Source organism: Rasamsonia byssochlamydoides (assembly GCF_041956645.1).
Source record: "Rasamsonia byssochlamydoides strain NRRL 3658 unplaced genomic scaffold VTN77scaffold_17, whole genome shotgun sequence".
Lineage (NCBI taxonomy): Eukaryota > Fungi > Ascomycota > Eurotiomycetes > Eurotiales > Trichocomaceae > Rasamsonia > Rasamsonia byssochlamydoides.
In genome coordinates this window covers 246342-261466 of record NW_027192400.1, presented here as the reverse complement: position 1 = coordinate 261466, position 15125 = coordinate 246342, and the positions used below count along the sequence as shown (strand labels likewise).

At 46.8% G+C, this 15125-nt stretch overlaps 4 protein-coding genes across 4 annotated transcripts; all 4 read right to left on the bottom strand.

Moving 5' to 3' along the window:
• Positions 1–380: 380 nt before the first annotated feature.
• On the bottom strand, positions 381–2442 carry VTN77DRAFT_2231 (uncharacterized protein; the record flags this gene model as incomplete). The annotated part of the gene is made up of 4 exons (XM_069418049.1): positions 381–517; positions 644–1888; positions 1943–2030; positions 2413–2442. The coding sequence occupies 4 exons, from the start codon at positions 2440–2442 to the stop codon at positions 381–383; spliced, it is 1500 nt and encodes a 499-aa protein (XP_069279416.1).
• A 1146-nt stretch (positions 2443–3588) lies between these two features.
• On the bottom strand, positions 3589–4368 carry VTN77DRAFT_2230 (uncharacterized protein; the record flags this gene model as incomplete). Its single annotated transcript, XM_069418048.1, has 1 exon — positions 3589–4368. One exon carries the CDS (start codon positions 4366–4368, stop codon positions 3589–3591), a length of 780 nt encoding a protein of 259 aa, XP_069279415.1.
• Positions 4369–5970: 1602 nt separating this feature from the next.
• On the bottom strand, positions 5971–6767 carry VTN77DRAFT_2229 (uncharacterized protein; the record flags this gene model as incomplete). Its single annotated transcript, XM_069418046.1, has 3 exons — positions 5971–6220; positions 6273–6558; positions 6749–6767. The coding sequence occupies 3 exons, from the start codon at positions 6765–6767 to the stop codon at positions 5971–5973; spliced, it is 555 nt and encodes a 184-aa protein (XP_069279414.1).
• Positions 6768–13888: 7121 nt separating this feature from the next.
• Positions 13889–15037, bottom strand: VTN77DRAFT_2228 (uncharacterized protein; the record flags this gene model as incomplete). The annotated part of the gene is made up of 1 exon (XM_069418045.1): positions 13889–15037. The coding sequence occupies one exon, from the start codon at positions 15035–15037 to the stop codon at positions 13889–13891; it is 1149 nt and encodes a 382-aa protein (XP_069279413.1).
• Positions 15038–15125: the final 88 nt, after the last annotated feature.

The window sequence follows — 15125 nt, the reverse complement described above, 5'->3', positions numbered from 1 at the left end:
CGGATCCAATCGTAACATCGTAATTTTTTTTATTATTACCTACCTATTATTGTCAGACATGGCAGTATGTAATGTGGGGTACATAGATTGCATTCCTGGGGTTGGCGAGTTACCTATCTAAGGTAGATATCAACCTGTTGATTCGGACCCGCATTCCACACGGCAACGGTACGGAGTACACAACACCTCAGAACGGCGTTTCTGACCTGCTTAAACAAATTACCGTAGTATATTCAATAATGGTCATTATATTGAAGAAATTGCTTTTCTGGCAAAAGAGATTTTTACAGGTGATTGTCCATGCTTAGTCAAAATTCTACATATATATTGGTGGAGTTACAATTTCCCAATAAACCGCATATCAATCACATTGCTACAGGTTAGTAGTGATCCTCCAGCGTCAGAGTACCCGTCTTCGTGATGAGGTACTCGTTCACGGCGACTTCCTTGCCGCTCTCCTTTCCATAGCCAGATTCCTTGATTCCACCGAATGGTGATTCGGCGGCGGAAGAGTTACCTATGCCAGCCACATGTCAATGCTGTAGTTCTTGCACAAAGGAGAGAGGACGTAAAGGAAAGAAAGGGGGGAAAAAAAAGAAATGAAAAGAAAAGAAATCAAATCGAATGATTGCGGCAAACTCACCCGTATTCATTCCAATCATTCCAGCCTCCAGATTCTCCAGCATCCGCCACATCCGATCAATGTTCTTCGTGAACGCGTAGCTGGCCAGCCCCATGCTGGTGTCATTCGCCAGCTTGACGACCTCCTCCTCCGTCTCGAACTTGTACAGCGCGGCGATGGGCGCAAACGTCTCTTCCCGCGAGATCAGCATCTCCTGTTTCATGTCCGTGATGATCGTCGGCTCGAAGAAGTAGCCGCCCTTGTCCTTGATCTCGTTGCCGCCCAGGATCACCTTCGCGCCGAGCCTCTTCGCATCCTCGACCTGGTTCGCGGCTTTGGCGATGCCCCGCGGCGTGGTCAGCGGGCCCATGGTGGTCCCCTCCGCGGCGCCGTGGCCCACGACTATCTTGCTGGTCCGCTCTTTCAGCATCTGCGCGAACTTGTCGTAGATGCCGGCTTGAACGTAGATCCGGTTCGCGGTGATGCATGCCTGTCCCGCGTGTCGCCACTTCAGCGCCATGAGCTGGTCCAGCGCCTGGTCGAGGTTGGCGTCGTCAAAGACAATGAACGGGCAGTTACCGCCCAGTTCCAGGGTCACCTTCTTCAGGCCCTCGGCGCAGTGCGAGGCGATGAGTTTGCCAACGCGGGTAGATCCGGTGAAGGTAACCTTCTTGACCAGCGGGTGCTTGCAGAGCGCCTCGCTCAGGGACGGCGTGTTTTCAAGATCGGTAGTCAGAACGTTGAGCACACCCGGTGGGAAACCTGCCTTCTGGGCCAGGTGCATCAGAGCCAGTGTCGTGATGGGTGTCTCAGGGCTGGGCTTGATGACCATGGTGCAGCCCGCAGCCAGCGCGGCGCCTGCTTTGCGAAGAATCATCGCCATTGGGAAATTCCACGGCACCAGAGCGGCGGCGACACCGATGGGCTGCTTGACGGTAAAGACACGACGGCCGGGAATGGCTGGCACGGAAATCCCTCCGTGGATGCGCTCTGCCTCTCCGGCAAACCACCACGTGAAGCCGGTGGAATAATCGATCTCGCCGTATGCCTCTGCGAGAGGCTTTCCTGTCTCATGGGTGAGGATCTTGGCAAGGTCGTTACGGGCTTCGCGGATGAGGGAGTCCCATTTCAAGAGCCACTGAGCGCGCTGGCGGGGAGTGACCTTTTTGTATTTTTCGAACGCGGCATGGGCGGCCTCGACGGCTCGGGGGACGTCCTCGGTGGTGTTGGTCGGGCAGCTGGCCCAGGCGATGCCAGTGCCGGGGTCTAAGCATCGTTAATTATATGGCAAAGGTTAGGGCGTGTTGACGAGAAACTCACCGACGACCTCAAATCGAGCCCCTTTGGATGCTTGAACCCATTCGTTGTTGACAAAGGAATCAAAGTGCAGTAATTCTGGGTTGTCCAGCTGGAGAGCAATCAGCGGGTTATCCACAAATTTGCACGTTTCGTACGCCTATTAAAACAGAAGAGGAAGAGAATCATCCTTCTCGAGAAAGAATTTCAACATAGGTATGAAGTACAGGACTAGGAAAATCGTGAAAGGGTTTGAGAGAGCTGCGGATATGCCACAACTTGCTTATGAAAATACCAGAGGGGAAAAAAAAAAGAGAGAGAGAGAGAGACCTAGGTACTAAAAGGGGTGAAACAGGAAGCAATAAAAATATCCAGAGTGACACAATTCAATTGCAGACCAGCAGTTCAAGAAAGAAAAAATAACGGCCCGAATAGAGGTCGTCTGAGAAGGAATCGTGCATCAGGACAAGAAGACAGTCCCTGCTATGACATACCTCAAAAGGTATTTTGTACTGCTTAGCCATGGTGGAGCTCTGAATCAAGTAACTAGCTGACTTGCAGTCTTAGAAATCTGTGAGAGAACGGTCGGTGCTGGGCGAAGTGCTGTGAAAGAGAGAAGAAAAAAACGTGGGGTATTATTTCCCATCACGAGAGAACGGCGATAGAAGAGATGCGAAGCTTTAATGATATGGCTGGCTAGCTGTCAGTCTGTCGCTCACGTGCTCCCCACCTTGCCCCTCATGTTCTTCTTCCCGCGGAATTTATTATTTTATTGGTCATGTGTACAATAGTCTATTGTCTGCGCTCGAGCTGTTGCGAGTCGAGACTCGAAACAGCGGTGATCTTGTGGGACTACAAACTGGGTCTTCTGTCGACCGCTCCATCATAGTGACCAGAGAACAGACGCGATGGAGAGCTTATCCCAAATATCAGCCTGCGCACACCTGCCTAATCTGGAGAAATGGCGGCCGTCTCAAAATTTTAATTGGCCAGATTGGACCCTGTACTTATTAATTTTATTTGCAGTTAGAATTTTGACAGTGGGTAAAACAGCTACGAGCTCGACAAAGAGCGGGGTTAGCTATACCAGATTCTTGATAGGAGTTTACCTAGGTTAACAGGTTAAGAGCCCCCTCACGGACCTGGTGCTCGGGAAGCGGTCCGAGCACCGCTTCCACAATTGACGATTAGGGAATAGGCCCACGAGGACCCCGCGAGCATCGCGGAAGTGGTGCTGGCAGCCTTCTTTTAGTTCTATATTCTTTAGCTTCTTATTGAGTCGTTTGGGATGGACCAACTGTTCGTCATTGGCTACTACTCATACACTTAATAGTATTTTAGCTTGCTGGTACGTCTCCTGGACGGTATAAATCAATTCAATTGCCAGAATTCATATGGAGCTCTTGCATGGTATACTTACTTGCTATATGCATACATACACACGATGACAACAACATTTTTTTTTAAAAAAAAAAAACAGGCAAATGGCGTCATCAACAGCACGGGGTATCATAAAGGTAAATCATGCAACGTCCAGTTTCAGCCATCCCACCAGCCCATAAGAAAGAAATTAGTTCGCATCAGTGAGTGACAGTTCCAGTAATAGGTCAGAACAAACCCCATAGATCACCAACGCCAGACGTGACAACAACACAAGGAGAATTGAGACCTTATCGACTTCTTCGTCTAAGTCTCCACCACCTGCTGCGCGAATGCCGGGCCACGATCTTCTCTCTCTCCCACGCTGCCAGCGCGCTCAGCTGTCTCTCCGCACCGGTCAAGCGAACCCGTCCGCGTCCACGCTCAGGAAACTGCTCTGGCGTCCACCACTCGTACAGCATGTCCATGCCCTCGACGACGAGGACTGCTGTCGGAACGAGGAGGAAGATGGCTAGACCGATGATTTCGGGGCTGAACTGGTGGCAGATCGACATAATATCCATCTGAGACAGGTTGCGGACCAGAGTTTCGGTCAAATTCGGCCGACGAAAGGGGACAATTGACCGGCGGGATACCGGGGAAGGAGTAGACTTGGGCAAAAACGTTCCATACGGTTGGTGCGAGCGCGACGTGGAAGTAACACTGTCTCCCCGTGTCGCACCGCTGTTGGTGGCCGCCATGCCATTTGCTTTGGCGACCTGCGAAGCCAGCTGCGTGGCAGTGTGGAGTGACAAAGGGAAGCTGGCATTATCCTCCACCGTACTCGAACGCAGGAGCTGCGTCGTTGGAAGAGGGGTTTCGCGTGTGATACTCGACTGTGGTAACGATATCCGACGGGGCGATGGGCGGTGATGATAACCATGCCATGCCAGCGAGCCCACATTCAGGATCAATCCGAGTTGGTGTTTCAACCTCTCGGGGCCTGAGTGCAAATGGAGCGAAGAGAACGAAGCATTCGACGAGGACAACGAAGTTTGTGGGGTATGGTGTAGTGGAAAACAGAGAGTCATCCACGCATGACAGAGAAGAAGAAAAACGATTGAGCACCTCATTGTGGAGGCTGCACGGCAGGATGGTATGCGAAGCAATGCCCGAATAGTATTCGAAATCGAGAAAGTTTGCAACTCACTACTCTCGATCAAACGCTTGAGACAATAGCTATTCTTCGCACCATGTCCAGCTTCATGGCGAATTTTGACCTGATCAAATAAATCGAGGATCAAGATCGGGGCGACCTGCCGAAGTGATATGAATGTTAGAGGTTCGAGAGACGGAAGAAGTCATTGACTCATTATTAGAGGCTCTCTGATCCTGATGGACTTGGAGTTGTGGTACTGGCTTTGGCGGGGGAAACGAACGGCAGGTGACCGCGGGGGCAGCCCCTCGTGGTCAAGAAAGGATTGTCACTGACAAAGGATCATCCAGTTCATCCAGATCATCCAGATCATCCACAAATGTAATCTGGTGTACTGATCACGAGCCCTGATCGATCTCAGGCACGTTTTTCGTCTACCTTGGGCCATTGGTGACTGAAACCGATAATGTTATCGCTACGGACGTGTCAGCAATAGCGAGGGAGCCGCGTGAGGCATGGGCGTCGAAGGACTGGACAGTCGATCGTCAATCGATTATTATTGCAGGGATGTTATTGGTCAGGACTTGCACAGGTACAGAGCTTAACTCTGTTTGCATTGGCTGGAGACAATCAAGTCATTTGCTCTGTGGCTTCTGATTGGCACATTACACGGATGCAAGTATATCTAGACCAATCAGAGTGTGAAGAACGCCCACGCGAGACGCGAGCAAGAGATATAATAGTCTATAGTACTATGTCAAAAGTTTCCGGCTTCGGCCCATTTTCCCGCAAAACCTATATATTTTGAACTTTCATTTCTGAACAAAATTATGTAGTAATGGTGCAATATCGGTTCAAGTTTACGATAATGGGGATCGAAGAAATTGCGACTGAGAAAGTAGCCAACCAGAATGCTTTTTCAGTCAGATGGATGCGGTTGCCGCTCTCAATCATCCTACCTCTAGCTTGAGTAGAGAAGTTGATCTGATAATCTGACACAGCAATCAACCCAGTATCTGCTCGGGAGATTCTTCTTAGTTAGACAGCACAACGGGCCAGCCCATCTATCCAGGTGAGAACCTCTCGGGTTTCCTTGTCATGCGCGTACTTCTACGCGGCCGGCCTTGGAAAGACACTGGCGGTTCTTGTCGTTTCCGACCTGTAGTCTGTCTGTTTTTGTTCCGACGCCGACCGGCTGGAGATTCCGTGGTGCCGACATTGAGTTTCGCGGATTGCATATTGCCGGATGTTCTCCTAGCCTTGGATATTCTTGATGAGTGAATGGCTCATAGAGGCGGGGTGTGCTAGAAGTCATCACTTGGCGTTGCTGTTCAATCCATTCTAAGAGAATCTTGTGCCGTTTGAGTTCTGTCTCAATCCTGTGTAATCTGCCTCATGGGCGAAGTACTTTTCTTTTGAGTTCGGCCTTTCCCTGAAACTCCTTTGCCTCGTTTAGTTCCGTCTGCGCAGACTGGATCTCCTCCTCGATCAACCTGACCAAGATCGCTCTGTCGACAGTGTCTTCAAATTTATCCGATCAAGCCGCTTTCAACACTTCCTCTGCAAGTTTCACCTCTATCCATTCTTTCACTTTTGCCTCGTGCAATACCTTTTCTGCCTCCCGCCTTTTCTTCTCTGCTCCCCACCATTTTTCCTGTGCCTCACCCCACTTCCCTCCTTCCTCTGGAAGATACCATGCACCTTCGACCTCTTCCAGGCCCCCGCTGCCGTGCAGACTTGAGCCTGACCCAGGCGGCTTTTTCGATGATTTCTCCCCAAATATCTGACTGGGCGGTCTCCAATCTCTTCTCCGCCAACTTCAAATCCTTTTCTGCAAACCTGATCCGATCCCATGCCAGCTTTTCCAGATCATGGTCATTATCGAAGCCCGGGGAATCTGGAACTCTTCCACCGTGCAGAATCTTCAGTGCAGTTTTGTGCTTTTCTTGACGTTCCCGTTTCTCCCCCTCAACCCCTCCCAATATCTGGAGGTGGTAGTCTTGAGATTCCATCCAGTTAACCAGCTTGCTCTGCTCATCGCAGTCCAGTTGTAGTTCCACATCTTCTTCGAGCTCGTGCGCTTGTCGACGATCGCGGACTTTCCGCCGGTACTCGGAGAACGTGCCTTATTGTGCATGGTACCGTCATATCTTTTGCTAGAACTGGCGGAAGATCCTCCAAACTTCTAGCTGCTTGACGAATAATATCCGGCCTCCCCAGATCTGTGATCTCCAGTATGAGACGATATCTTTGATATCCAAACCAAACTGAAATTGACATTTCCCTGTGGCCCATTATTTCTGCTCTCAAATCACCACCTGAGCGCTCTGCCATCCGTATATTATCAGGCCTAGCCCCCAATGCCAGCAGTCCATCATTTGGGCTTTACTTGTGTGTATTCAAGCCACTTGATCGATAGCCCGAGATAACAATTCACCTGGTCTTTGAACAACCTGCAGTCATTGCAAATTTCAGAGCTACCAGAGCTAATCAGTATTACTGGGTTCGTCAAAGAAATCAGCAGTTGATTTTTGGAGATATCAATTAGCCTTTGGTGGAGGGCCTTCTTTTGTTGGATAGTCCCTAGCTGATGCTCCAGTTCTCTTATCTGCTTCCCTTCAGCATGTACCTCTAGGCCTTCTAGTTGTTTCTTGACATTTTGGACATTAGCCTTTAATTGCTTGACTTTCTTCTCATCATATTTGTCTTTGCAAAGCAGGTCGTCCTTATTAAACAGCTCCAGATCCAACTCTCCGTTCTTTCTTTCCAAATCATATAGCTATCTTATTAAGGCAGATAAGCAAGATCTGTCCTTAAGTTGACCTTCCACATACATGATTGAGGCTTCTAGCTTCTCTCTAGGAACTTGGTCTCATGGCAGGAATATATGCTGGTCGATAAAGTATGCAATCAATTGCTTCTCAGTATGGGACGCATGAAACCGACCTGGCAAACCTTTGGTCTCGCTGGGAATCTGGAGTCAAATTATGTCCAACCACAGCTACTATGCAAATTACTTCATCTATCTAATATCTGCCACTGATGACTTGGATAGAAGGTAATTCATAGTGGCTCTACCCACTCATGACTGTAATTGTTAGGAACTGGCCACCTTTTTCTAAAAGTGCTACTGTCTTGAAATTGCTCATTATAGGATAATTTGCAATAGGTCTATAGAGGACAATTAATTGTAATCTTTATATTCTAATACTATAGGTGGAGAGCCATATATAGTCTTACTCTTGACATTGTTGCCAATAAGGAGCTGCACAATTTCCTGCTAATTAGTATCTTAGTTAAAGGTGTCTTCCTTATAGATTGGCTCATGCTGAGAAATTCCAATGCTACCACCTGTGCTTAGGTGTCTCTCCTATTGGGTTTTTCTACATTAGTTAGGCAAGGTTAACCATGTAACACTTCTTATAGTTGCATAAACTCTTATTGGCACCTTAGTTTATGAGCAGCTTTGCATTATCTAATGTGCCCCACAAAGTGTGACGGCGTGGCAAGAAGCTATATAAGCGAGAGCAGTGTGAAGCCATTTGGCTTCACATCCTAGTCTTTTGCCGGTGGTGCAGCGGTTTGGCTCCTAGAATGCTCCCTAGGAGCCATGCCGTGACACAAAGCAGCTTCCATAGGTGTACTTTGGCCTTTGTAATTAATGGCATTCACATTAGAGCCATAATCAAGAAGTAGGGATACCATGACTGAGTACTTCTCTCTTGAGGCCTTAATAAGAGTTATATTACTGCTGTAATCCCTTCCTTAAAGAAAGATTAATGCATCTGAAGAATTATAGAGATATTTCTGTATTTGGGAAACTCAACCTATGATGCAATCTGATATAGTAAAGACAATGCTCTTCTGTTCATAGGCCTGGTTGTCATCTAATTTGATGGTCACTATTTCCTGGGCAGCCTTATATATATCTACATCTGATACTGACTCCTTTGCAGAATCACCAGAGATGGTTGCCTTCAAAGAAAATTCATTTGCTAGTTGCTCCTCTTCATTGGAATCTTCGTCTAAATCTTGAAGAGTACAAATATTTAGGAATTGAGCCTTTGACTTATTAATCTCATAAGCAACTTGGCTGGTTCATTCAATAATGGGAAAACAATATCTATATGACCTGCCCTTACTGCAATGTAACTTTCGTAATCCACTCATATAGGAGGCAAAGCCATGGCGGTGAATCTCTTTGCAATATGGACATCGAATGTAGAATCCCACCATATGACATCGACTTAAGGCCATTTTTCCTCATCATGTAACATGACTTTCTTTCCTGTTCTGATTGACGAACGCTGATTCGAGCCTTGTCCAGCTGAGTGGCACTCTCTGTTGGTATATCTTGCAAACCTACTTGGCTTCCTGGGAATGATTTTCGCAAGAAATGTGTAATCTCACTGAGGAAAAGTATGCATAAAGTCGATGCATCTCAAGTCACAGATTATGAAGGCAAAGCAATTTGAAGATGACCAGGCGGAGAACGGTGGGGCAAACGTGAGAAGTGCGGGGTGATGATTTTGCTTAGTCAGCCAGCTTACTCTGCAGTTAACTAACTAATCCACAAGCCACCCGATCACCCAACCGATCCGCTGACTGACACCAGCCAGTAAAGATATCACGCCTTTGGACAGTCCAGCCAATAGCCAGATTATTCAATTTTAAAACCAACTTCATACATAGTCACCGATTGGTCTGTTTTCCACCTTGGTGCCTGGTATTAGTGCCTGTTTAACTCAAGAGCAGACCCACAATATCTCGTTCCAATGTGACTCTTGAAACTCCAACGTATATATTTTTAGCAATCCCCATCCCCCGCACACAAACAATGTTAAACAATCTTCTCAATTTCATACCTACCTATACCAAACAAGTGACGCCAAGGAAAATCACAAGGGTAACTATACGTTACAACTTAAAATATTTGAAAATTCATTGGTATTCCATCTGGATACATACCACCGTTCAAACAAAAAACCAAGTCAACTCAAACATCCCACCATGGCTTCCGAACCCGAAATATTCACCAAATACCCTTCCCTCCGGAAGATGCAAGGCATACCAGACGAGGAGATTGTCGAATCTCACGACGGGTGTGAAATAGCTTTACTGAAGTACATCTATAACCATCCTAAGTTAGACACTCAGCTGCGCGGCTCGCCCAAATCGATCCTAGCAGCCATGGACGAATTCGCCGCAAAAGAAGACTTTCTCATCAATGTTGGTCCCCACAAAGCGGAAATATTGACAGACTTTATTCGAAAACATCGGCCCAGGGTGCTGATAGAATTGGGGGGTTATGTGGGGTTCATACTCTCGATCTTGCGGACTTCTCATCTCGTGTGTGTGTGACTAGATACTCTGCAATCCTTTTTGGAAACATCATTCAAGAGATTCATCATGAAGGAGAGAAAAAACAGGATCAGGACCGAGGAAACGTTCACGTGTACAGCCTCGAAATCGATCCTCTCATCGCTTCCATTGCCATGAACCTCGTCAGCCTCGCCGGACTGAGTCATATCGTTGAGGTTATCGTCGGCCCCTCTACGCATACACTGCAACGTCTCCATGACGAAGGGGTTTTGGTCAGCGGCAGCATCGACATGCTCTTCCTTGACCACGTCGAGGACCTGTAAAAATCGGATCTCCAGTTGTGTGAGAATCTGGGATTTCTCGACAAGAGTGGCTCTTTCGTTGTCGCCGACAACGTCTTGAGGCCCGGTGCTCCAGCATACCGGGAGTATATGCGGAGTAATCCACGGTTCAGCAAGAGCTGGGGGGTGTCTGGGCTGATCATTCCAGGGGATCTCGAGGTTTGTTTTCTTGCTCTTTAACTCTCATTATTTTTTAATTAAGATATCAATTTTACTGACTGTAGTGTATTGCAGGATGAGTTGGAGATAAGTAAAGTAGGTGGTAACTCAAGGTCTGCGAACTCACAGTCTTGTAATAATAATAAAACCAACCTGGCTGTTGAGAGAGCGTTATAAGAAGAGGAAGAGAACAGAGTAATATCACTGACAAAAAAAAAACCATGATTTGCAGAAGGAAACAAAATGATACGGTAGCACTCTCGTGGTGAATCATGAGGTTTAGAAGTAGCTAAAAGGGTGAGGGTTGACTACAAGTTTGCTTAGATGGACGCAGGCAAAAGCCAGTGCTGCTATTGGGCAGTCACATAAGAAATATCTCAAGAGTTCAACTGTCCTGCAGATAAGACCACGAACTGGCAATTCACTTTGATATAAAGATCAAAATTGCATAAAATAGGACCGAAAAAGAAGGCCTCCCCCTTTAGGAACTGGCCAATTTTAAGACTATATGACCCCTGCCCATTTACTATAAAAAGGGTATCGCATTATCTCTATCACTCCATCACGATTGCTCTAATTTACTCTCCGTCTCTTGTTATTCTCATCTGCTTAATCCCCTTCAATCTGCTGGTCCGTATCTTGCAGAGCAGTAATTATCATGCCCTAATTAGGGAATTGGGCAGCTCTTTTATCTTAGATCAGTCTTGGATATAGCATGAATCAAGACCAATTTTGACAGTTCTAGTTCAATTTCCATCTAATTTTCCTATAACTTTAGCTGTAAAAGACATTAGAATAATACTAAATGAGGCAAAGCCTGACCATAAGATCTACAATGTCTCCATTTACAGTGAGCTGCTGTCCTTCCCCATCTATGCAGGGGGCATAGTAATTGTATCTGCCCACCCTGCAGACTAAGTATAACCCCCTTAAGATGTGCTTATCAGGTCCTGCCATTTGTTTTTGCTTGAAAACCTGCAGTAACATAGTGGATTATAAGGATTGTTACTGTAATCATCTGCAAAGTAAAGGAATTTTTCATAAGGCTTACATTTGTAATATGGCTGCCCTGCATTCCCCTTGCAGTTAGACGCATATATTATGGTCTACTTGCTGGGCCTATGACACCTAAAATAATTTGGTGGCACCTTTGGAGGTGGTTCAAGGTCAATTCTTTAAAGGGTTGATATATCAAAGGAAATAGTCAACTAATCTGACAGTTGGTCTGTTGTTCTTAAGGAAATAAAGCAGAACTTTAATATACTCATTATAGAGACTTATTTACCTGCAGGATACTTGGGGACTGCTAGACCAAAATATAGAGCAACTATTAAATAACTCCAAAAAGGAAGGTGGCAGTGATTCTAGCACAGATTACTAGGCATAACAAAAATGTCTGTAATGAAATTGAGGGAAACATCTATGTTAACAAATTGGAAAGGGAACAATTAAGCCATAGAGTAGACGGTATGCTGCTAGCCTATAGATGACTTAAAGGAGACTCAACAGGAAGACTAGGGATTACAAAAATATAATGGATAGTCATCTTGATACTTTGACTATGACATATAATGACTTCTGAAGTTGTCATCAACTTTACAGAGCCAGAAAGAATAAACCACGCCCTTATATAATTATCATCAATATAATACCACCTGAGTCAAGACTAAGGTCCAGAATCCCGCAGTGGGAGAATCTATTTCAAAATACCACTGCTTAGTGCATCTAACCCTGAACTGCTATAAGTACTGGTTATCATGGAATGCTTAATAATATACTTGGTTAATTTCAAGACTGTTCTTTATTGAAAATGCTTGAATACCGATAGCTCTGGATATCAGACTGGGCAGAACATTCTGCATGCTCTAATGAGAGTTCCGGCTCACTATCCAAAATAGGCTTAGTGTGCTCTAAGAACTCTAAGAATCAAGTCAGTATAGACTTTCCTCTTTCTCTTTTATCTCTACTACCAAGTTTCGTCTTTCGTTAGGAGATTCCCCTCACTACTTGCGTAAACAGTCTCGTACAAGCAATGCCATGTTGAATAATGCGGCCGTTTTCTGGTAGTCCACAAGAGTTGAATTCGTTTCCTGTAATGTTTCAACTTTTACGCGTGGGGAGGACATCCTAGTGGCCTCAAGTTCACATGCCCTAGGAAAGAAATAACATGGCGTGCACAGCAGAGCGCCATAGTATGGATCGTGACTTTACTTCGGCAAGGGCTCTCCAGTCGATTAGTATAGATCATCGACAAAGTTCAATGAATGACTTTATAACTACAATGGTAGGAATCATCCGGTTATGACTGCTGCTGCCGACTCTAACTTTTTGACTACGGTAATCTTGAATCAGAAGACTCGATTAGGATAATGACTGATGCTACTCAACTTGACCTCACCTAGCGATAATACTGCAATGGCTGTGACATTTTCTGAGTAGAGTGTACACGAATGTGTCGATGAAGATGATATAATGATTGAATTTTGACTAGACTAGAACTCCTAACATGACATGAAGGAACGACGGTGATTTGGAACCATCAAGAAGACGAGAAAAAAAAGCTTATTTTAAGCCCAAACCAGTGTGGCCGATCAGTTTCCATCTCCTTCCTTTGTCTCGGGTATTTGCTTGGTTCACTACTACCTAGGCGCTGACAGAATGCATAAGACCTCTACAAAAATACAAGAAGCAGCCAATCGCAAATCCCACAAAACGCCTTTCAGTCAAGAGTAAACTAATATGTCTCTTCACAAAAGAGAAGATCAGACTGACCGCAAGACTTCATTCATCCACAACACGATCATGAGCAGCGAAAAGCTTACTCCCTGACCGACCCGTCTCTAAAACGCGATTGTCGTAGGCATCCGCTTCCAGATCCTCCTCTAGGATCACACACGGGAGGTCGGCCAGGACTGGAAGAAGGCGAAGACGCAACATGCAATTCGGGTGACGCTATCTTATGGTCAGCAAATCTGTAAGATGAGACGCCAATGGGCAAGGCAGGCTGTGTTTTTTGGGGCGGTGTTGGTTTTTCGGTGGCAGTGCAGAGCAGTGGGCATGTACAATAGAATGGAGGTTACCTTAGGTACCTACCTAGGTAGTTAGGTTGGTCTAGCAAGTACAATACACCTATCGTATGATTTTTAAGGATTAAGAAAATAATAAATAAAAAAAGGAATGAAAAAGAAGAGGAAGGAATAAAATAAATATAAAACTAAAATCACATTAACCAAAAAAAAGGAACCAAAGGAATAATAACCCTGCTGCATTCGAAAGATCAACCCTGCCACCCAGAGACCCAGAGTCCCAAACAGACAGATAGAAACATATATACATACAACTCATCCTGGAAGACCAAGCCCAAATATTTTTAAGAAAAAGTAGATGAATAAATAAACGGGACAGAAGTGTCAAAAAAAGGTATGGTATAATATAATATCCCCTCGAAGAAAAAAAAAAGAAGCTGAACGCGAAAAAAACGCCGAACATATTCCCAAAACCGAAACCTTTCAAAATAAAATAAAAGCCATACCGGAAGAGAAAAGAAAGAAAGAAAGATATTTCGAATGGAGATCCAATGTCAGAACCCTGGTCCACGGATCCAGATCCGTGAACACTGTTCTAAACTTCTGCTCAACGACCCGACAAACCCGCATACTCCCGCGAACCATGCCGATATCTCCTGAGGTCACCACCCCCAACAGCCCCTTTCGCATTTGCTTCGAGCTGCTTCAGCGCGGCTGTGGTTGTTGCTGTTGCTGTTACATGCTCTTCCCTCGTCTCTGGCATCGCAGGTAATTCAGCCGCAAATGCCTTCTGATCCAGTCCCGGCGACCGGAACCCGCTGGTATAGGAGGAATAGGATGTGGGTCGCGAGCTGAGTGATAGCTGGGACTCAGACCATGCGCCGCCAGCGGTGTTGGTGTCCGATCGATCGGAAGAAAGCAGCATCTGCTTGGGAGAGAGCTGTGGCTGGTGGTAGTGCATGTCGCCTGGGAGCTCCATGGCCACGGGCCCAGCTTGAGGATTCGGTATCGGTCGGTATTGTAGGAGGTTGGGGGAGGGGAGAGGCGGGTCGCTGGCTGTCCCCGGGCGTTTATAATCGCCAAGCGTCGGGGATGCTGGATAAGAGTGAGTCGATCCTGATCGCTGTAGCAGTAGCAGCTGTTGCTGCTTCGACGTCTCCGACCGATCGGCCGGGTTGATGGTCTTCAGTTTGCCATTCTCCATCATGGCCTGCAGCACGCCGGCGTCGAGCAGCTCTGCCTTCTTGATCAGGCGATCGACAAGCACTTTCGTCGACGCCTTGAGCTGCGCCTTGACAAACGAGACTAGCGTCACATTACACTTAATCTCAATGTCCTCGCGCAGGTACAGACCCTCCGCAGGCGCTCCAAGACCCAACTCGCGATGCTCCGGCGGCTCACCAGGCTGGTTTCCAGCAACGCGCCAGTTATTGCGCAAGTCGACACCTAATGGCGCGTAGATGTGCGTCTGCAGTCCCCACGGGACGTCGTGGAAGCAGCCGCGGAAGCTGATCTTCCCCGATCCCATCTTGCCCAACCCGGGAATGTATTGGATGCGCTCGGTGATCTCGTACCAGGTGGAGTAGTACTCGTCGGCGGAGGCGTCGCGAGGCGCGGGGATGGCATGGTGTTCGAGGACGAGGGGATTGAGGGTGATGATCTCGCTGTGACTGTGCAGGATGTCGAGGGCGAGTTGGCGGGGGATGAAAGAGGGGAGCGGAGTGATGTTGGTGTAGACCTCCTTCTTTTTCATCATGATGACAGTCGACTTCGTCTGTACCAGCGAGATGTGAGGTAATGAGCTGTCACGAGCAATTCAAAAAGCGATTCCTGGCTGAGAAAGA